The 23,460-nt window shown below is 43.0% G+C and overlaps 1 protein-coding gene across 10 annotated transcripts in view; it reads left to right on the forward strand.

The window, feature by feature from the left end:
• ABLIM1 (actin binding LIM protein 1) overlaps positions 1-23,460 on the forward strand; it is a 339,056-nt gene that overhangs the window by 123,919 nt on the left and 191,677 nt on the right. For 2 of the 10 annotated variants that reach the window (XM_058435985.1, XM_058435987.1), the window contains exon 1: positions 13,970-14,122. The exons of 3 other annotated variants lie outside the window; for them this stretch is intronic. In XM_058435985.1, the coding sequence (XP_058291968.1) occupies positions 14,107-14,122 (16 nt within the window). In that variant the 5' untranslated portion in view covers positions 13,970-14,106. Of the gene's footprint in view, positions 1-6,237; positions 6,255-13,969; positions 14,123-17,998; positions 18,007-23,460 lie in introns of those variants that run through there. 5 more of the 10 variants (XM_058435988.1, XM_058435989.1, XM_032177161.2 and 2 more) reach the window with 4 other exon arrangements.

The following is a 23,460-nucleotide window of genomic DNA, read 5'->3' on the forward strand; positions in this document are numbered from 1 at the left end:
AAAGGAAGGGAAGAGACCTACCTTCTGTATCTCTTTCGAATGTACAGCCAACTTGGCATATGGCATATAGTACTAGCACAATCTTTGGTTGAATTGTAGCAATATGCAGCTGTTTAAAATTGTAAAAAGAGAGCCCATGTAATATATGTGTAAATGTTATAAAATGACTCATTTTTATAGAGCTTGGTAAATGTCATAAGTCACATCCTTCTGCCTAAAACATAAACACAGGCCAAAAAGACGTTTTGGGGGCATATTTATTTATGAGGCAGTTGGTAGTTCTGACCTCTGCTACCAGAGTTAATCTAAGTTGTCTCCTTTACATATTTTAAAGGAAGAAGTACTTTGGCGTAGTATGTGTGCATACAAGTTCCATTGTGTTTGTATAATAAGATGATTCAGTTAATGATTGATTTTCTTGAGAAAAAAATATATTCTGTCTGATGAACATGCTTGGTCTTTTCAGGATATTGTTCTGTTTAGAATCTATCTCTGTTATCTTTAGATGAAAGTGATCAGTGACTCAAGACAAAATTTTTTTTAGCATAAAAATATGGATCCTAGATTCTCTTTTGTTTAGAACTCCCTGCCAAAAAAAAAAAAAAGAGACTCTGCAAGGAAAACTTAAAAGCAAGTAATTTATTTGGAAGGTGATCCTAGGAATCGCTGGTAGAGGAGTGAAGCTAATAAAAGGTGCAATATCAAGCCAGTTACTAGTGTAGGCAGTAATTCTCAATCCATTGGGAAGTCTAAGAGGTAGTGTGGGATGTGCTGCAGAGATATCCCAGCCAAGAGGTGAGGAAGCTGGGGTATTTATCTACCACCTCCCCATCACCATTGTTTGACAGCTGCTTTCAGGTACATTAACTCACGCATTTTGATGCTTCTAGTAATCACATCTAACTTGTAGAGGCAAGTGCCACGGAGGTATGGGTGGGGCACTGACAGATTCCATTGCAAATGATCCCAACTGAGGTATTATTTTGGTAAAAATTCCCTCTCCATTCTAATGAAGGATCTTTTGTTTCTGAAGAACAGAAATCCACTTATACTTTTCAATAACCCAATCAAAAGAGATGGGAGATAAGAACCCAGGAAATGCTGGACAGCCGGGCCTCAGGAAGTACAGAATTCCAGGCTGCTCCAGGACCAGCAGTTTAGTTTGTGGGGAGGTCCTATTCTCTTCCCGCCCATCTGGCTTCCTCTGACACTCTGTCCCTTGGGACTTTGGTCTACACATGGTTCTGTGATGCCTGCACCTGGCCTGGCCTAACTTTATCTTTTAATGTGGATATCCATCACTGACTGGGACTTTTATATGTTTCTCTAACTTCAGATTCTTAGGAGTAAAAATCTAGTTGACCCAGCTCATCTTTTTCAAAACTGAATAAGAAGCTGTTGGCCAGCTGATGTATGGGCCTCTCTCTGATCCAGTGTCTACTAACAATCTAGTCATCCATAGGCAAGGGGAGGAGTCATACAGCTCAGTGCCTACTCACAAGATGGGTAGAGCAGGGACAGACGAGCAATGAATGCGACAAGGTCCCTCAAGAAAGATCATTACACCTAGGCAATGATTCCATATTGAACAAAAATCTTGTCCTGAGAATTCCATGGCATTTTCATGAATATGCAGGTTAAATAACTGGAAATATGAAATAAAACCCCATGTGATTATCCTTAGAACCAATGTGTGTGTGTGTGTGTGTGTATATATATATATACACATATACATATATATACATATATATACACATACATATATACATATATGTATTTGCTGAAATATATTATATACATATATATATATATACACACATATATATATATATATATATTTTTTTGAGATGGAGTCTCACTCTGTCACCCAGGCTGGAGTGCTGTGGTGTGATCTCAGCTCACTGCAAGCTCCGCCTCCCAGGTTCACGCCATTCTCCTGCCTCAGCCTCCCAAGTAGCTGGGACTACAGATGCCTGCCTCCACGCCCAGCTAATTTTTTGTGTTTTTAGTAGAGATGGGGTTTCACTGTGTTAGCCAGGATGGTCTCGATCTCCTGACCTTGTGATCTGACCGCCTCGGCCTCCCAAAGTGCTGGGATTACAGATGTGAGCCACTGTACCTGGCCAGAACCATGGTGTTTTTAAAAAATTATTTATTCATCAGTCTGTCTGAAAGAAACATGCTGTAGAAATCTTAGATGTTAATGGATTAGAAACAATTTTGATTATTGCACTAAGAATCTGGATATAGGCTAGGGTCAGTGACTCACACCTGTAATCCCAGCACTTTGGGAGGCTGAAGCAGGAGGATTGCTTGAGCCCAGAAGTTTAAATCTAGCCTGGGCAATGTAGTGAAACCCCCTCTCTACAAAAAAATTAAAAATTAGCTGGATATAATGGTGCATGTCTGTGGTCCCAGCTACTCAGGAGGCTGGGGTGGAAGGATCACTTGAGCCCAGGAGTTTGAGGTTGCAGTGAGCCATGATTTTGCCACTGGACTCCAGCCTGTGTGACAGAGTGAGACACTGTCTCAAAAAAAAAAAAAAAAAGAAAAAAAAAGAATCTGGATATAATCAGTAAAAAGTTAAAGCTATGTCATCTCCCTTTTCTTAAAAAATCCTGAAGATGTATTTGCCTTATGATACCGTTTGCCTTACCAAGTGCAAGAAACAGGAAGTGGGGTATAAACACAGTGATGAGATTTTATATAATCTCTAAGCAAAGTGAAGTGATTGAGTGATGTGATCTGAGGTTGCTTCTGTGAGATGCTTAGATGAAGAATCTTGTACAGTCTGGCGCCAGTCATTACCTCCCTACTGTGTACACGAGGACAATAGCACTCTCATAGTTCTCTCCTACTCACCTCCGATTTTTGTTAGTTGTAATGTTGTTTTCACATTTTCCTTTGCTCAAAACATTTCCATATTCCTCTCTAACCATAATCGGGTAATTGTGTCATTTTCCTATTTAACTGAATTCACTGCTCACTACTAGCACTTTCAGTAGTGTTTGCATTCCTGAGTTTATTTTAATTCATCTCTTAATTGGCTGGGTGTTGTTTTCCAGCAGTTTTCCCAAGGAGGGTTCACGGTGTTGTGCTTCCTGAACACCTTTCTGTTTGTGGTGGTTTGCCCATTGCCCTTATCTCTGAACAACGTTTTGGCAGGTATAAGTTTCTTGGTTCTTTTGGCAGGTTCTCGGACCATTTTGGCAGATATAAGTTTCTTTCTTTCCCTCAAGACATCCAGGTATTGCTTCAACATCTTCTAAGTATCAGTGTTGCTGTTGAGAAGTCTGAGGCTAACCTGAGTTTTTCTCTTTTGGTGAGCCATAGGGTTTTTCTGCCTGGACATATGGAGAATGATCTCTTTTGGAGTTCTAAGGCTTATTCTAGGACTTGGAGTCAGCATTCTGTATCAAATTTTGCCGAAATATATTATATCTGTACTCTTTAAATCTGTGAATTCAGCTGTCTCTTCATTTCAGAGGTATTCTTGTATATTTAATCTTTGAATACATCTGCTTCTTAGGTTCTTTACTTCTAGGATATACATTTAAAAAAATCTTCTGCCAGGCGCGGTGGCTCACGCTTGTAATCCCAGCACTTTGGGAGGCCGAGGCGGGCGGATCACGAGGTCAGGAGATCGAGACCACGGTGAAACCCCGTCTCTACTAAAAATACAAAAAAATTAGCCGGGCGTAGTGACGGGCGCCTGTAGTCCCAGCTACTCAGAGAGGCTGAGGCAGGAGAATGGCGTGAACCCGGGAGGTGGAGCTTGCAGTGAGCCGAGATTGCGCCACTGCACTCCAGCCTGGGCGACAGAGCGAGACTCCGTCTCAAAAAAAAAAAAAAAAAAATCTTCCTTCATCTTGCACATCTATTGTTTTCTCTCTTTGTTTGAGGCTCTTTCTTCTGCATTCATTGAAATCACTTCAAAGTTTTCTCTGTGCTAGGAATTAGGTATTTTATTAGTGTTTGTTTTGTTCTTTGATATTTCCATTCTTACTATTGAAATTATCTTTGTCCTTGGCTTTTATTTCTTAATTTCTCTAACCTTTTTCATCTAATCCTGTTGTGTCATCATCTCATCCGTGAGCTCTTTTTTATTTCATGCAGTAATTCAGCACTCTGCCTCTGTGCTCACTCTCCTTAACTCTAGTTTCCATAGAGCAGCAGAGGATCCCATGGAGCTGACAATCAGATCATGCTGCTTTCTCTGCTCAAATCCTGCAGTGGCACTGGGTGCAGTGGGCTCACATCTGTAATCCCACCACTTTTGGAAGCCAAGGCTGGAGGATCACTTGAGGCCAGGAGTTCGAGACCAGCCTGCACAATAGCAAGACCCTGTCACTACGAAAAAAAATTAAATATTAAAAATCAGCCGGGTATGGTGGTGCACACCTGTAGTCCCAGCTACTTGGGAGGCTGAGGTGGGAGGGCCACTTGGGCCTTGGAGGTTGAGGCTGCAGTGAGCTACGATCATGCCAGTGCACTCTGGCATGGGTGACAGAGCGAGACCCTGTCTCAAAACAAAACAACTTAGGGGAAAAGCCAAGGCCCTTTACAATTACCTGCAGGCCCTCACCCCTCCATGTCACTAACTTCATGCCTCCTGCTGTCTGCTTCCTGATCTCACCAGCCTCCCCACTGCCTTGAACATACCAGGTGGGCTCCCGTCTCAGGACGTTTGCACTTATTGCTCACTCTGTCTGGGGTGGTTTTTCCTCAGAATCTACACGGCTTATTCTCTTCCCTTCTTCAGGTACTTACTCACATAGCAGTTCCTCAGAGAGGCCTTCCTCTACTACTCTACTTAAAACCACAGCTTCTCCCCCAACAGTCTCTGTCCCCGGCCTTGCTTTTCTCCATAGTACTTACCGCTTTCTAATATATAATCATATATATCTATATATATGTATACATTACTCATGTATTTTATTATGTCAACTTCGACCTTCCCAACTAGGACATAGCTTTTTCATGGCAAGGATTTTTGTCTGTTTCCTTTGCTGTGATATCCCAACACCTAGAACAGTTCGTGACACTTAGTAAACACTTGATAAATATGTGTTGCATGAATGAATAGGCTGAAGATAACAACCATGTCTTCCTGGGAAGATTTTCTAACATCGAAATCCACCCTTTTTTTTTTTTTTGGTTGGCTTCACAGTGACTTTCTCATTTGGCAGCAGAGGTCATATAACAAAATATCAGGAGGGGGTCTAAATTCTTTAAGATGTTACAGGTTAAATCCCCCAGCTTCGATATTATTAAAAGGCTCCTTATACCTTCAAATGCTTTTGAAAACTTGAATTTTACAGTTTTCAAGCTTATCCTATTTTATTGTGAATTGATGAGGCAGTGAGAAATGAAATAACAATAGTTATTACCCTTAACTGCATTCCTTCTTAGTGCTAGGTACTTTCTTTTGGGATAGAACACCTGTTATTCTCACCCAGCACAGGATACATAATTTTCAGGCCCAGTGCAAAAAGGAAAAGGTGGGACCCCTTGTTTAAAATGCAGGAGAAAGTGCCATTAGTGGTACTAAAATATAAAGCTTTTTTCTTTATTCCCCAGATTCTCTCAACTCAGTAGTTTTTATTTTCTATTTAATGTCATCCTAAATAAAGTAAAATTAAATTTTTAAATTATTAATGTGAATTTTACCTTTTATTGTGCAATGCCAATTTTAAGTGCAAATATAACGACTTTTAACTCAATGGAATCACTGAAATTACACAATTTGTATTGCACGGGTCATAGATGTTATGTACTTTATTCTTTTTAGAACGGTAGAAATACACAATACACAAATCTGACTCAACTTTTTGTTGTTGTTGTTGTTGTTGTTTGTTTTGAGATGGTGTTTTGCTCTGTCATCCAGGCTGGAGTGCAGTGGCACGATCTCGGCTCGCTGCAGCCTCTGCCTCCTGGGTTTAAGCGATTCTCCTGCCCCAGCCTTCCAAATAGCTGGGACTACAGGTACCCGTCACCATGCCCGGCTAATTTTTGTATTTTTAGTAGAGACGAGGTTTCGCCATGTTGGCCAGGCTGGTCTTGAACTCCTGGCCTCAGATGATCCTCCCGCCTCGGCCTCTCAAAGTGCTGGGATTATAGGTGTGAGCCACCGTGCCCGACCCTCAACTGTTTTTATTTCACTTCTTGATACGTGCACATTTTACCAATGTTCTCTACCTTTGACTTATTGATGAATAAGGAAGGGCTAAAAGGAAGACAGCGCTAGTTGCCCTGTCTTTCCCTTTCTTTCTATGTCATCATTTTTGGTGTGAGTGGTTGGCTGATACAGGGAACTAGCATGGATAGGAAGGAATATAATAAGATTCCTTGGTTGTTTGTATTTCCTAGAACATCATTGCCTTCTCTGTGCATTAAGCATCCTGGTTTGAATGGAATGTGACTCAGTTATGGATGTAACACACCTTGTCCTCACTTTGAGTCTCCCTGAATTCCTACACATCGTGACTGCACTGGAATCCTGTGCTCACAGGGTGTTGCAAACACTCTGAGTGCATGGGCAGCAGGAATAGCAAACACACAAACTGCACGCATCTCATCTGTTCACATGTGTGCTCCACTGTCCCATCAGACTTCACTTATAAAACACAAGTTCAAAGACTAAATTATTATAAATGTCAGTATAGCAATAGCAAAGCATTAAACCAAACAGAGACATCTTCTGAGCGTAGGACCCTATGCAACGCTGCAGGGTACATGCCATGAAGCTGCCCCTGTCCTCACCACAACCTCACAAGTGGAACGTCTCATACCATTCACAGCTGAGACTGCCGAAACCCAGAGAGAGAAAACAATGTGCCCAGGGTCACTCAGCATGTGGTGGAGCTAGAATTCAAACCCAGCCTGTGTTTAATCAGGCTGCCTGTGTGGCCAGTGTGGCATGATAGAATCACCACTGGGTAGGCAGCAGGATCTGAGGGGTTTTGACCCGTTTCTAAGTAATTGTGTAACCATGGACATATCTGCTTTAGGACTTCTGCTTTTATCTTAATTAATGCCTATTTATGAATACAAGTTATAGATTTCCACAAACCAGGGTATGGGTTGCATGGTCCCTTCTCTGTACTAAGAACTAGAGAAACTTGCTGAGACGTGTTAGATGACAAAGCTGCCATTCCTGTGGTAGCACGTGCAGTAATGGTTGTGTGTGTTGCATGTTTTACTTGGCTAGTTCCTCCGATGATGACTGACAAATCCAGGAGTATGAGAGAGAGGTTATTTTCTGGGACTGTTCCAGGCCGTAATTAGGAGAATTTATTATAAGGCCAGATGAGGTAGGGGAACAAACGTAGGCTTTGTAAACCTTGCAAAATAATTTTTTAAATTTTAACTTGCTGTCTACATAAACCACAGAAATGTCATTCCTTAAGAATGGTTAGACAGGGTGGATGATTACACTGCACTTTCAAAGTCTTGCTATGTGGGTCTGGGTACATCATCTTCCCCTGTGCAGCCAACAGTGAGTGCCACAGGCAAAGGTTATGATGCTATTCACCTGACAGGTCCTTCCATATGAAGTCCAAGAACCGATAAAGGATAAGGTATCTGGAAAAAGGATTGCTTTACACAGGCAAGGCAAAGGGCAGCATCATTGTTATCAGGCCAGGCCTTTTAGAAATGCCTGTTGATGTACACTGAGTACACCTTGCCTTCAGAAATGCTTGTGTGTGTGAGTGTGTGTCTGTGTGTGTGTGTGTGTATAGGCAGGGCATGGGATGGGAGGCTCTTTAACAACCTGTGCAGAAGGGAAGGCCCAGTAACCCAAAGAGAGGACCCATGGCTTTGGCCTCTTACCAACCTCTTTTCTCACATATAAAGTATAATAATATGTACTTCATCCAGTTGTTATGAGGACAAGATGAGGTGATACATGTAGAGACTAGAATGGTGGCTGACACATACTGGGCTCTAATGGTGACCAAAGTAGCTGTGAGGGTAGGTTATAAAGGGGACTTTGTAAAATGACTGCCTGATGAAGTTCCTCTTTGGCTTACTTTCTCTCCAAAGTAATTATTGGTTTGTATCTTGGCAAATACTTTGAAGCAATCACTAAATTTATTTTTATCTAAGAGACTGAATCTACTCTTAATTTATTTGAGTCAGATTTTGAAATCAGTCTATTTGGTTATGAAAAGGGATATTTATTTATTCATCAAATATTGCATTCCTACTTTGTGCCTTTGTGTATTACTATATGAATACAGTACAAATACAATAACACGTGACCCCTTCCCTCAGAGAGCCCACAATCTTTTGCAAAAATAGATATGTCCATCCTTCATTACAACATAGTCAACTTCAGAGCACTTGGTGGTGGTAAGTACCAGAAAGAGGGGAGTGTTGTCAGGGAAGGCATTGCAATTCTACCTGATAGAAAGCAACGATTTTTCTATCCTAATAACTGGATTTCTATCTAGAAAATATTACAATAAAAGAGAAAGCTGGTAGCAAACTGTTTTTAAAAATGGCCTTTTCCCAAATAATTCAGAGAACTATTTTTGTACTTGTGTACTCATGAGTCTGAAGTTAGGCTAAAATCTCTGAAACGCTTTACTAGCCCAAGATCCTTAGAATTCTAGTAATAGCTTTTGCTGCTCTTGTAGGAAAATGATTTATTTTTTGTTCACTCTGTCATTTATATCCTTACTGATTTGTTTATAGGGAGCTTTAAATATACCATAGTAATTTTCGCAATTTTTCTTGAGGTGCAACCTATTGCTTGGGTCCAAACTCAGAATTGGCTTTTGAAAAAGACCATGGAGAAGTTTGGATACAACCATAAAATAGTTCTACTTTAAGAACTCAAAGAAAAGAACTTTGCTGGGCATTGATTCTATGAGATTCATATGGAAAAAATCTTGAGAATTGTCTGTTGAGGACATGAGAGTGAGTAGGATCAAGAGGGATCAGATATTTAGGAATTTGTCCTAGACTGTAGGAAACTTTGGAATCACCACTTCTAATAAATTCTCCTTAAGATTGCAGTGAATGTCCAGCTGATTGTTATCTTGGCCAACAGAGAGTGTAAGGATTGTTTTTCAGATCTGATGGCACGGTATATAGCTGTTTGTAAATCTCAGTCTATCTTCGTGCTTTGCAAGCCAGCTTATTAGCGAGGGGTCCTTAGACACTAGGGAAGCTGGCTGCCGCTCAGGCCTCCTTCCCAGAGAATCTGAGTTATCAGTCAGACCTGAGGTGGGGACCAGGTGTCTGCATTTGGAGCACCCCTTGCATTTCTATCTCTGGTGATCTGCAAACCACCACACTCTTTTTTTTTTTTTTTTTTTTTAAAGAGACAGAATCTCACTCTGTCACCCTGGCTGGAATGCAGTGGTGCAATTTTGGCTCACTGCAACCTCTGCCTCCTGGGTTCAAGCGATTCTCCTGCCTCAGCCTCCCAAGTATTTGAGATTACAGGTGCACGCCACCACATCTGGCTAGTTTTTGTATTTTTAGAAGAGATGGGGTTTCACCATGTTGGCCAGGCTGGTCTCAAACTCGCGACCTCAAGTGATCCACCTGCCTCAACCTCCCAAAGTGCTGGGATTACAGGTATGCACCACCGCACCGAGCCTTGCAAACCACACTCTTATCAGCCTAGTGTGAATGAAACCCTCCTTGCCTTCAGAGAGCTTACAACCTAGTTGTGAACTTGAAGCCATGACAATAGAAGGGATAAGCCAATCCCAGACGGCTTGTCCTTCTTAAAATACTGTGTGTGAGACATGTATGGCTATCTTTTTATTCTGTTGACCTAGGAAAAGTTTAAATAAATGAATAGACACTTCCTATGCATCTATTCCATGTCAAGCTGTCTACTAAACACCAGAAATGCACACACCAACGCAATCCAAATGGAGGGAGGAGGCAATATGGTTGGAAAGAAATCATGCTGTACCTTGAAATGCAGTCAGAGCCTTTGAACTCCATTTAGAAAGAAATAGGTAGCTTAGGTTTGAGACTTTAACCACAACATTTCTAAGGTCCATTCTTTAGAGTGGCCTTGAGGGCCGTCTGTCACCTGTCACCCAGCCTCATCTTGAGCCTCTCCCTGCTCCCCACCAGTAGTGAACTACTGGATGCCTTCTTGCCCTATTACCTCCACTTGGAATGACTTTCCCTCTTTCTGCACTTGACCAGTCATTACCTACCTCTTTACTCTTCCTGGAAGCCCCTCCTGACTCCCCAGGTTGGACTCAGCACTGCCCTGCACCCCGTGCGTACTCCTATCTTAATACCTTCCTCATTTCATTGAGAATATTTGTGTGCTTGTATCTCCTCTGCTAGATGGTGAGCACCTCCTGGGCAGTGGTTTCTCTCTTCTTGCTTTTGTACACCCAGCCCAGAACCTGGCACGCAGCAGGTGTCCCATAAATCTCTGAGATGAGACTAATTGATGCCAACACTAAGTAGAAAGCAAATAGGAACTCATTCTCCAGGTTTCTTTCAGCTGAATTCTGCTAGAAAGGATTCTGAGCTTGCTTTTTGCTAAAGAGTCCAGTGGGGGCTGGGTGCAATGGCTCATGCCTGTAATCCCAGCAGTTTGAGAGGCCAAGGCTGGTGGATCACCTGAGGTCAGGAGTTTGAAACCAGTCTGGCCAACATGGTGAAACCCCGTCTCTACTAAAGATACAAAAATTAGCCAGGCATGGTGGCGCACCTGCAATCCCAGCTACTCAGGAGGCTGAAGCAGGAGAATCGCTTGAAACCCAGGAGGCAGAGGTTGCAGTGAGCTGAGATTGTGCCACTGCACTCCAGCCTGGGTGGCAGGTGAGACTCCGTCTCAAAACAACAACAACAAAATGAGTCCAGTGGTGTTGGGGGGTAGCAACTGGATACCTGATGTTCCAGCCCCACAGAGGGATCCTAAAATTCCTGCACTACAGGTGCACGTACAGTAAGTGACCCATGGCTCTGTAGAGGAGAATAAGCAATGAGGAAGTGGACTCTGCCGGGTTGCTTGTTTCTAGTTGTAACATTTCCCTCCTAATTGGCATCGCTACTGAAATGATGTACGCTTGAATTTTTGCCAAGAGTGGCTGTATGCTAACAAGCTTTTCTCTCCAACAAAATGGTTTCTGTCCTTTGGTCACTTGTGGACAACCCTTGCTTTATGTTGTAAGTGAATGAGAAGGAGGCAATGGGTCAGTCTGATAGGGCAAGAAACAACAAATAAAACCGGGTTGGTGTCCATATTATGAAGACTTACATCATCTGAGTGGAATGAGATTGAGATAAGTTCTTTGGAAATCATCCCAAGATATAAGAATAAAAAGTTCTTTCTTATGAACTATAAATTTCATTTTTATTCTTGATTTACTTTGCTGCACTTCTTGCAGCTTTAGCTGTAAAGTAGAAAATGTCTATGCTTTGCTTCTGTTCTTAAAGCTCTTTAGCAATTCTGCCCTGAGGCAAAGAGGCAAAAACAATTTGTTTTACTCTCCCACATTCTAAAAATAACTTTAGTAATACACTCTTTGGTTATCTTAAAAGTGCAGAGTGGATACTTTTATCCCAAAGTAGCAGCGTCTGATTGGCGGGGGGACTTTTGCCGTGTGACTATTACTTAGCAACTAAATGCTGGTGACTCATTCACTTTGACTGTGGTACAGGAAAATTCTTTCCATGGAAAACACAGGCGGGGGGAATATCTCTCTGAACCACTATGTAGTATTTTCCTTTAGAAAAGGCTTCTCTGAAAATGAATAGGCACCAGCTGTTACTCTGCCAGCTTCGTCTCCAAAGCTGCCAGAGAGCCTTTCCAAATTCTGTTTCTGTGCGATTTATCCACCCAGGTATACAGATAGGTTCAGAACTGTAATAAGAGACCAATTTGGTTAGTAAACTTAAATCTCGGAGTTTTAAACTGCCATCCCAAGTAAAAGAATAATTGAGCGAATGGCATTTACAATATCTGGAACACTTACATATGATCGGGTTTGCTCTAGAAACCAATGGTGTTTTACTGTCACATTATAGTAGCAAGGAAGGGGTGAGGAGGAGTGGGGGCTGGTGGGGGGGGAAGGAAAGAGAAAGAAAGCTGCTTCCTTTGGGCTGAATAACATGAGAGCTTTGGAGACAAGTGCTTCAGTGAGATGCCGATGTACTTAAGCAGCAAAAATATAAAATAGATTCACCTGCTAGGCTCACAACACAGCCTAATTCCAGCTCTCTGCAGTTAATTTTGCTTGTCAGCATCTCCTTAAAGGCTCTGAGGGTGATTAGGAGTGGGAAAGTAGACAAGTGCAGTTTTAGCCATGAAAATTGGGGAACGTGAAGGGCTTGTTTCCTGGATGCTCTCGAACTCTGCCATCCCTCTGGACTGGAGGTCGAGTCGCTCTCACGCTTGGCTCATATTTATGAATGGAGGTTAGAGAAGCCGCTTAAACGCTCTTCAGTGCTTACACTCCAGCTGGCTGCTGACTTAGGAAAAACATGACCTTATGGGGCTGCCATGGGTGCGGGGAGTGGTGTGGGCGAAGTATGTTGTCATAGAAAAGACAACCAAGGGGCTGGAGGGGACTTAGCTCTTACTTACAGCCTGAGACACCCAAGCTATTAATAGTAAAGCCCTGAGTCACAGATGTAGGAATGTCACAGCTGCCTGAGATGTGCTACTGTTACACATCAGAAAACCAGCAATGAAGACCTGCCCAAGATGAATGTGAAGAAATGGGCATTTTTCCCCCTTCTCCCCAGACCCACCAAATGTAGTTCATTTCATCCATACACACCCTCTGAGTCAAAGAGGAGGCAGGTTGATTGACTTCATTCCTTTCGGTTCCCCTGGCTCTCTTAGACTCAATATGTTACAATATTTGCAGTAAATACCGTCTAATACTGGCTGTGCATTCTGGTTCTGAAAGATGTGTTGGCCATCTGCTGCTGTCCCTGCCATGTGATGCCTGTCGTTTTGTCTCTTGCTCATCCCATTTTTCACACATGGTGGATGTATATGGCATGCGGTCGGGGTCCGGTGAGCTGGATTTGGGAGACAGAGGCTGGAGTCGGGTGGGCGTTGGCTTTGTGAACCAGGAAGTCCTCAGCTCACAGGACAGCAGGACAGGTCGCAGGACAAGTCACAGGACAGCCCATGACCCTTTGGGTCAGAAATCAAAAGCCTCCTGAGGAGTTGCTGCTGTGGGGTCAGGCTTAGGCTGATCCTGGTGGTGGACCGTACTAGATGAGGCTGTTTGTCCCTTAATTGTGACTGGAGTGCCTATGCACATCCAAGGGGCTTGTCTAAAAACTCCGATGAAACAGAGGGAGAAGTGGGAAGTCGAAATCCCCCCCAAATGAGTAAATCAGATTTTAACTTTGATCCTGAATTGGATCCTGGATAAGGAATAGAATCCTGAAAGATCCTCTTCCCGGGCTGTCTCTCAGTCTCTACCTTCCCCCAGCCCCATTCAGGTAAATTATAGCGGGGAGCAGCCTTGCAAACCAAATGTCATTATTCATTTTTCATAAGAAAGTGAACTTGAAATTGCCATTAGCATCATTATTCTGTTTTTGTTTTACATTAAGGCCAATTTTATTTATCCAGTTTGCCTGAAAGAAGCCGTAGTAAAAATTGAAAGCGACTGTAACAGGGAGCTAATAAGCCAACCATTGACTAGTTTTACTTATTGGAACCGTCTCTAGCTGGTGCTCGGTCCTCCTCCTCCTGGCAATCATTTATCAGACTGTGGGAGGGGGCCAGCGTTCGGGAGCCTTTCATAGCCCGTCCTCGGTGCGAGGAATACAAGGTGGTGTCAGTGACCAGAGATTAGGACAGTGGAATTTTGCATTTGTTACAGCAGCAGCTGTAGCGAGTGGTTTCAGCCGCAGGGCAGAGTCCCCGAGCAGGGCGCGGCTGCAGCTCGGCGGGCGGGCGGAGAAGAGCGCGGGGGCGATCGCGGGGCGGGCGTGGGAGCGGGGACCGCAGCCCCGGACCTCACAAGCGGATGCCGGGGCTTCTCCTGGCTGCCCCAGCGCCCGCGGATCTGTCTGCCAAGGCGCGCTTCCACTCCCAGAGTTTATTCCTCGTTCCTTCTTCAGTCCTGCTAGTCGGAGGACCCGGTTGCCATGGTGAAGGAAAAAGGTAATTATAAATATCGATCACTGTGCATGGTTGCAGAAGTTGGAATGGCACCGCAGGGCTCGGCCACCTAACGGGGAATGATCAATCGAAAGCCGGGCGGACATGTTCTCGGTGTGAGAAGCTCCGTATTGTGAAGTCTGGGTTTCCATCGAACCGAGACTTCGTTCAGAATCTTTAATTTCACCACCGCATCGGAAGCACATCCTATTTCGGGAGCACAGCTGAGCTCTGGGGTGTGTGTCTCTTTTGATTGCTATCGCATTTTGAATTTTTTGTTGTGTTTGAGACTTGCCGTCTTGCCCCCATCCCAGCCATCATTCTCTTCCTCTCTTACCACCGCGCCCCACCAATCAATAAGTTAATTAAGATATGTCATGAAAGGGCCCTTCCTGCCAGGGCTGGGCTGTGTGGTGCTGGGATGTACCCAGGCCTCGCTGGATCCGGCTGAAAGGAGAAGCTGGGCTGTTTTAAAGGCTTCAGGTGCTCTGCGTGTATAACCTGTCATTTCACTATTATCCCCAATCACTCCTCCAAACACCTTCTTAAAGGATGCTGCACATGGCAAAGGAAACCACATCATATCACAAGGAGAATGTTAAAAGGGAGAGGACAGGTGTGGCCTGAACAGGTGTACATTGTTTATGCACTAGGCGTGGTCCTGAAATGGAAGGTACATCTTTCGGAATTGAATGATAGTTGAAATGATTTGTTTCTCTGGGAAATGTGAAAGAACACCACAGTGCTTGTTTTGAGTTTTTCAAGTAATATATAAATACACCTTGTCTTAAGAAAGTAAAATGTTGCAGGAGAATAGGGAGGGAAAGTGAAAGCCCCTCACTTCTGCCTTGTCAGCTTCAATTCCCCTCTCCTCTCTGGAGATAAAAATTGTTAACAGTTACTGTGTATCTTGCTAGACCCTTCTAGACTGGAATTAGAGAGAGACAGACACATATGAATACAAAAATTGAATCATTCTATGATCGTTTTTCTGTAACTTATTTTTTTTCTCTTTTATTATGTCTTAGGGACCTTCACCAAATGATTTTATAATGTAAATAACCACTCTTTAATTTTGCTGTCTAGTACACTTAGATTTATTGTCACATTTTCTTACCGTGGGGACATTCTTTCCTCCCCAAACACAGACATCTATTCTTTCAGGGCGGTCTTGAACCATTTCAATGACTTACCTGTGTTTACTTTATCTTAAAGCTACTACAGGGAATAGATTTAAGATGAAAATGCTGAATTCAAGTTGATCCTTGTTGCTTGAAACTCAGTTTGGTTCTATTATACTAATGGATGGATTGACTTACAGGATCCTGAGAGCTTAACAGTGTAAAGGCTGCACCTCAGGACAAAAGAGAAACGTGATTCTGCTCTATTCACTCTGCTCCTATAGATCTTTAGTAATTACGTGCTGTAGCTTTGGTTTTTCAGTGGGTAAATGGTAATTGAGTGAAATGATTTGGTGTGAATAAAGGTGCTTCTAATAATATTTCCAGTCTTTTGGGGGTGCTTCCAGGAACCCTCAGTACCAAACACAGATGTTGACATTTACTGCAGGTCAGATCTCTTCATTTGTAGCTCCCACCCAACTATGACATGGCCCTCATCTCTGTTGCTAATGGATTTGAGTTTGTTTCCCTGATATGAGTAATTTATGAGTGATGGGAAAGGGAATTAGAAAGCCCTTTCTTCATTCCATTCCTGCGGGACTCTTGGAAGACCTAGCGTTGCTCTATATGGTATATATTATAGATCAGTAGTCCTCACATAGCAGCTCTTTTTCTAAGTCATTGTAGACTTTCCAAAGCTTAGATTGCCTGGGTTCACATTGCTCTACAAGTCAGTGTCCACCTTCTAACTGGAACAATTTGGACAGGCCACCGAGAGGTCACACACTAGTATTATCTTAACCCTTAGCCACTGATTAAAGGCTGTTCTGTTTTATTTTGAGGTCTGTGCCAGTCCACACCACTGCTTTCTGATTGCACTGACCTCAGCCATCAACAGAGAAAGGCAGGTTTGTTTCATTTTTGTTTGTTTGCTTGTTTTTGCTAGCTACACAAGGGTTTCCACAGGAAAAAGGGAACTTCATCATAGCCCTTAAAGTGAGAAGGGCACTGGGGATCGTTTAGTCCAGGCATTCATCCTAGAGATGAGAAAACTGGGGATCAGAAAGGGTAAGTAAGTTGCACAAGGTCACAGAGCAGATCGTGGACAAAGTACTCATTCTGTGTGTCTCATCACACCATGTAGTGGATGAGAGACCACAATTGCCAGCGTGTTGACAGCTGCTATCTCTGTCATAAGATGGTGAGCCTTTCAGAAGTGGCACTGTGTCTCCATCTTTAACTTTCCAGTGCATAGCTTAGTGTCTCCCCCACTGTAGATCTTCAAACAACCAAAACAGGTTGGCCCGTTGTCAGAGCAGGAACAGGAACCTGTGCCTTCTTGATTCGGAAACTTCTCCAATCTTCTCCATTTCTTCTTGTTCCCAGAAAAGTCTAGCTCCTTCCTTCCCTGTGGAGCTGTCAGGAATCAACTCGAGGAGGCTCAGGTCCTGGCAATGTCCATCCCGAGGAACATGGCCGGCCCAAGGAGGAGTGGCGTAGACTCCCTGTTGTGCTTGCCACTTAGAGCTCACACTGGCTTGTCTCGTAGTTTTCTCTCTAGGATAAAATACCTGGTTTGGGGCTGACATGGGCAGGAGAGAAAGCACACTGGCTGATTGCCTCCACTAGTGTGGAGTGGCATTTGCTGACATCCTTTGACCTCATTATCTTTTGTTCTCCTGACCAGGCACCCATTCACTTCCAGCTGCAGACACTTATTGATTCCAGAATCTTGATGAAATGGTTATTTCTCTTATGTCATCAAGGGTATCTTACCCTTGCTGTATCCTGTAACCAAGAAGCACAGGAGATTTCTGCGGGTTTATCTGTCAATAACTGCCTTCCTAAATACACGCTCGTCAACCTATACTCCAGAGGCCACTATACTCATTTAAAAAGCTGTAATGTCTAGCTAATGGGTGTTATAGTGCAAGTTTTAAGAATACAAAAGGGATTTATTATTTGTTTTTGTTACAGAAAATAAAAATAAGCAAATATTAGAGATTAAGCTCTATAAACACTCATTTTAAATAATAAAGAATGCTTATGGTTTCGGAACCATGTGAAAAGACTAAGAATTTAGTCACAAGACAAACTTCAAGGTAAATAGAATTTTACATTTAGGCACATCATTTTTTGTTGGTTTTGTTTTGTTTCCTGGAAGTTTTCTGACATTGTTGGATGGCCCAACTTGCTTTTGGGATAGAGCGGGACCCAGTGAAACTCATTGCAGTGTCTAAGTGGAAGGATGTTCACCTTCCACCTGACATTCTTGTGTGTAGGGACACACGCATACACATACCCACAAGGCAAGTACTTTCTCTAGAGCAAGGTTTTTCAACCTCAGCATCACTGATTATTTTGAGAGATAATTCTTTGTGATTCTGTCTTGTGCATTGTATGATGTTTAGCAGCAATCCTGACCTCTACATACTGGCAACACTGACTTCTTACTCATGACAATCAAGTATGTCTCCAGACTTTAGAAAATGCCCTTTGGGGAGCAGGATTGCTCCAGTTTGAGAACTACAGCTGTAGAGAGCGGTGGGGTGCTAAGACACCTTGGTCACAGTTCTCTTTAAGGTTTAGATCAATGGATTCCCTTGAGCACAGAGGGTGACAGATGTGAACAATTTGTCTTTTTTGTTTTTTTTTTGAAACAGAGTTTCACTCTTGTTGCCCAGGTTGGCATGCAATGGCCCTGTCTCAGCTCACTGCAACCTCTGCCTCCCAGGTTCAAGCAATTCTCCTACCTCAGCCTCCTGAGTAGCTGGGATTACAGGCGTGCACCACCACGCCCGGCTAATTTTGTATTTTTATTAGAGATGGGGTTTCACCATGTTGGCCAGGCTGGTCTCGAACTGCTGACATCAGGTGATCCACCCGCCTCGGCCTCCCAAAGTGCTGGGATTACAGGCATAAGCCACCGCGCCTGGGCTAAGATGTGAACAATTTGTATGCAAAGTCAATCAGACCACCACAGCTCCTCCTTGATGCCATTTAGCTTTTGGCAGAAACAGATGCTTCAAATAATAAAGCTACGGAAGGACTAATAAAGTCCTTCCTCCTTATTTATGGGTCTTATTTCCCAGCTCATTTCAGTTGCTGAAAATGGAAGAATCCTCTTCATCAAAGTAGATATGTCTACAGAGATGTTCTAGCTTAGTCCTTTCTTTTCCTTTAGGATTCTGTAAGCCCCATTCTGGTCAGGAAACTTCCCTATTCCGTTATCATCTCCTGCTTGCCCTTTCTGTGTTAGGCAAAGTGCTGGGTACTCAGGAAGCTCTCAAGGGCTTAGAAGATACAACAGCTGCCCTCTGCTTCTTTACCACCTATCGAGGAAGTAAATAAGCTCACAAATAACTAATATTATGTAGATGTTTAAAGAGGCGTTGGTGCAGTGCTCTAGCAGGTCAAAGGTGGGAGACTTAGCTTCCAAGTAGGCTGATCAGGAAAGGCTCCCTGAAACAGGCAGCTCTTAAACTGAGGCTTTAAAGATTGGGGATATGTGGACATATAATAAATTGAAATGAAAAGAGAATGGTAGATTTGAGAGAAGCCACCACATTAGAATTGATGGGGCCTGACAACAGGTTGGGTGATTGTAATGAGAAGGATTCAGAACGAATGATCTTAAAGTTTTGAGTCCAGGTAGCTCAGGTATCAGTTTGCTAGTGGCACTGTAACAAAGTACCACAGACTGAGCAGCTTAAACCACAGAAATGTATTGTCTCATAGTTCTGGAAGCTACAAGCCTGAGGTCAAGGTGTTGGCTGAGTTGGTTCCTTCTGAGGGCTGTTAGGAGAATCTGTCCTATGCTTCTCCCCTGCCTTCTGGAGGTTTGCTGGTAATCTTTGGTGTTCCTTGGCTTATAGAAGCAACTGCCTTCATGTTCACAAGGCATTCTCCCTGTATGCCTATCTGACTCCATGTTTCCCCTTTTTAAAAGGAAACCAGTCCCAGTGGATTAAGGCCCACCATAATGATCTCATTTTAACTCGATCACCACTGTAAAGACCCTATCTCCAAATAGGGCCACATTCTGAGATACTGGGGGTTCGGACTTCAATAGATGAGTTTGGAGGGTGATGCAGTCCAACCCATTACACGCAGGCACCAGTGTTAGATGTGGCTAGGCTTGGAAAGGAGGACTGAAGAGGAGCAGAGTGGAATCAGATGTGGGATGGGAGAGAGTTGCTAGTGGTGAAGAGGAAGGGAGGAGGTTGATGGGATGAAGGAGATGAGCTCAGTTTTATAGACCTTAAGCCAGCATTGGGAATAAAGGACTAGGGAGTGATTAGAAGTGAGTAGTCCAGTTCATACCTCTTGGGCAGACTCTGAAATTTCTTGGCCGATTTGTACAGACCTGCTACAATCTACCTTAAGGAAGATAACAGTAGAAACAGGCGTTGCTTTCCCTTTGGAATAACAGGAGGCATTCAGATGTTAGGCATCAACAGGGAAGCCAATACCACACCTTTCTGCCTCAAGCTGCTGGGTCCAGCGCCCTTCATGGTTTGATAGTAGCCTCTTCCTGCCGCATCCAAAAGCCACTGCAGCCTGTTCTTGGCAGCTCCTGAGAACAGTGGTATACTGTGTCTCAAATGTGACCCACACCCTGACACCAAAGTAATCCTTTTAGGACATTGAATCATTTCCCAGCTCAAAAACCCAAATAAATGACATAGTAAGGTTCAAAGCTTCCTGCTTGTCATGGAGGGTTCTCCTCAAGTCCTTAAAATACCTCCTCCCTGCTTACTTCTAAAAAAAATTCTTCTAAGCCAATCTTATTTTATTTTCATTTTAATATTATTATTAAATCTGTCAGTGATTGAACACATACTAAATGGCAGAGCCTCATATACATTGTCTTTAATCTTCAAACCCATCAAGGTAAGTAGTATCTTCCCCCTAATAGGTGAGGGAAAGGAGACTCACAGAAGATCAGAGATCACTTAGCTAGCAGGTAGAAAAGCTAAGTTTTCTATCCATTTTTCTGCCTATCTGGCTCCGAAACCAGTGCTAATGTCCACCCTGAACCCTTTTACCTTTTGAATAACCACAGGGGTGGTATTTTGTGCTCTAACCTCAGTCATACTGTCTACCTGCCTCGTGAGACATACTGTACCCCCCTTTTATGTATTTATCAAAGATCTAACTCAAGTTTGGCTTTCTTATAGAGCTCTTCAAAGGTCCATCCCTTCTGCGAATTCTTCTAGAATTATTCTGTGCACCTAAGTAAACACCAGATAAACAGCAGTTGTTACCTGTGCAACTTAGGACAGTGCTCTTTTTCTCAAGTATTTGACTTCATATGCAGTCTTGTAAAACAACCTTAGGAGCTGTGAAGTGTTGCTGCCTCTAATGCTATCTGCCTTCCCAAAACACACACCCACACAGACACTGCCTACTCAGATGCATGCACACTGCCTGGTGTAATCAATACCCACTTTTATTCCATCCTCAGGAAAGGCTAAGAACAGTAGGTTTTTCACTGTGGTGTAATAATTCCTCATGTGTGTGATGACTATTGAGTCACTATCCAGGCATCTTCTTTCACATATGCTAGCCACTCCTAGCCACGGGTTGAAGTTTAATGCCTCACCCCCTACCTGCCCTTGGATTTGTCTTAACTTCAAAAGCCCCAGTCTTTTAAAGGGGATACCACCAACAAGGTCATTTCCTAAGTAAGGTCTAAAGGGAAGTGATAGATTAAAGGAGACATTACAAGGCTACAAGTTTCAGAATAAATTGTTCTTGATCAGTGACTTATTCACACTACTCAACTGTGGATTTCCCATCTTTGTGGGGAGGGGTGCTCCAGTTTTTGTCATCATATTCTGCTTGAGAGAAAGCAATCCAAGTGTGAATTGCTCGTAGTATTTTATAAATGAAAGTGCTACTCTTACCAGGAAGTGTGGCTCTGCTTCACTCCAGAAGTACTGTCTGAATAATGGGATTTCCAAAGCTAAGGGAAAGGATTTCACATGTTTAAAAGAAAAAAAAAAAAGATCATAGCAAATCTCCTGCCCTCTAACACCAACTAATTGTTGTCTAAAAAATATTTATCCAGAAAGAAAAAGATGTCATTTCTACAATATAAATAAATATGAGAGAAGGAATACATTGACTTGAATGTGTTCAAGGCTCTTGAGGGCAATTTTTGATGACAGGAATGGAGTCAAGAATATGTAGACAGTGGGCATCTGAAATGGAGGTTGGACCTCATCTATTGTTAGCTACTCTCAGACTTTGGAGGTGGTATTGCTTCTTGCCTTTCCCATGCCAGGCCAAATGACCAGGAAGGATGAACAACTTATATTGCATCACAGAGAGTTTCTTTTAAAGAACGACAAATTGACTTTTCCAAATTCCTGCAGAAGATGTACTGCAAGAGACTCATCCCACCAAGAAGCATATCTTGGCATTTGATTCATTTTGAGAAGGTGGCCCTCTTTGCCATCGTATTCACAGCCCTAGGGGTCAAGAAAGAGGATCCTGGTATTGTTGGCTTCTCCTATGCCAAAGTCAAAGTGCTGAGTGTTTTCCTGAGCCAGCATTAAAGAGCCGGAGAACTTTTCAGAAGGTTCAGTGATCAGTGAGTGGTGCAGGATTTCTTCCCATTGTGGTTGAGTTTGATCCGGGCACACCACAGTAAAAACCAGCCCAGCTTCCTATTTCATTGTGTGTTTGTCTGATGGTGACTCATACCGAGAGGTATGTTTATCCCAAACTGGCAGGAGCTGTGTATTCAAGGGCAAATTTTGTTAACAGTGGGGAGAGCGAATATTTGTTATGCATGACCTCTTTTCTCTGAAACATTGTATTTGTGCTCAGACTGACATAATTAATGTTATTATGGTCCAGTGTCCCCTGGGGGTGGACCAGGGGTGAGTTTGGGGTCCCTATTGCAATCAAACAGGCTGGCTTGTTTGAATACTTGCATTTAACTATGAAGATCCTGGCTTTTTTAATACTTCTAAGGAAATTACTGTCTAGGACAGTGCTTCTCAAATTTCAACTGGGATCAGAATCATCCGGAAGGCTTGTGAAAACACAGATTTCTGGGCCCTGCCCTCAGAGTTTCTGATTCAGTAGGTCTGAGAGAAGGCCTGAGATTTTGCATTCCTAACACTTCCCAGATAATGTTGATGTTCTTGATTCAGGGACCACACTTTGACACTGTGCAGGTAATCTGTGGTTTCTGTGGGTAAAATGACCAGCCCTACAGGTGGGTAAGTCAAAATTTTTATAGAAGTAGCTTCTTCATTCCCTTTTGCAAATATCATCTTGCTCACCACGCACAGATGGCAAAAAGAAGGTAAAGAACATCACTGTCACTGGCTCTCCTGCAGGATGAAACAAAGCCATGTTTCATAATGAAGCAGACCCGTGAGATCCCAGCGGCCAAGAAACTGCTGTCAGCATATGATACTGGGAGCAAAGGTTGGCAGGAAGTTTAAGTGACTTTTTCATGGGGGTGAGTTGGGGCTCAGCGTGACTTGGAGAAGGCAACATTAATTCAGAATGAAGTCACAGATGTGCATATTCTGCAGGCATCACTCCTATGTCTCCAAGACTTAGATGAGCATGTTTACCTGGAATCATAGAGCTGTTTGGAATTTTTGGGTAAAAGTTCATTAACAATACAAAAATTAGCCAGGCATGGTGATGCATGCCTCTAGTCTCAGCTACTCAGGAAGCTGAGGTGGGAGGATGGCTTGCGCCCAGGAGGCAGAGGTTGCAGTGAGCTGAGATCACCATGCACTCCAGCCTGAGCAGTAGAGCCAGACCTTGTCTCAGAAAACAAATGAAAAAAAAGGAAAAGAGTTCATCAGCTATCTTGGCTCACAAAGGCTACCACTCCCTCTTTAATCTTTGAGGAATTAAAATATGTTATTTAGGCTTGGAGTGTTTCATTTACTACCACTTTACAATATTTACTGTTCATTTGGTGGAAGTAGATCATCATAAAGGCCTTTATCCTCCTTGTCTTTATGCTGAGCAGGTGAGGAGAAGGAAGAAGAGGGTTTGGTCTTGCTGTCTCAGCGGTGGCAGAGGTAGAAGAAAATCTGTGTGCAAGGGGATCTGTGCAGTTCAAACCCATGTTGTTCAAGAGTCAACTGCATTCTGTCTATGTCCTAGTAGTCTGTATTTTTTCTTCTGTTCATTTCTGTTGTTTTCTATTTAAAACATGAGAAGGGAAAAGTTTAAGAAGAA

Source organism: Hylobates moloch, unplaced genomic scaffold, assembly GCF_009828535.3.
Source record: "Hylobates moloch isolate HMO894 unplaced genomic scaffold, HMol_V3 SCAFFOLD_3, whole genome shotgun sequence".
NCBI classification, from domain to species: Eukaryota; Metazoa; Chordata; class Mammalia; order Primates; family Hylobatidae; genus Hylobates; species Hylobates moloch.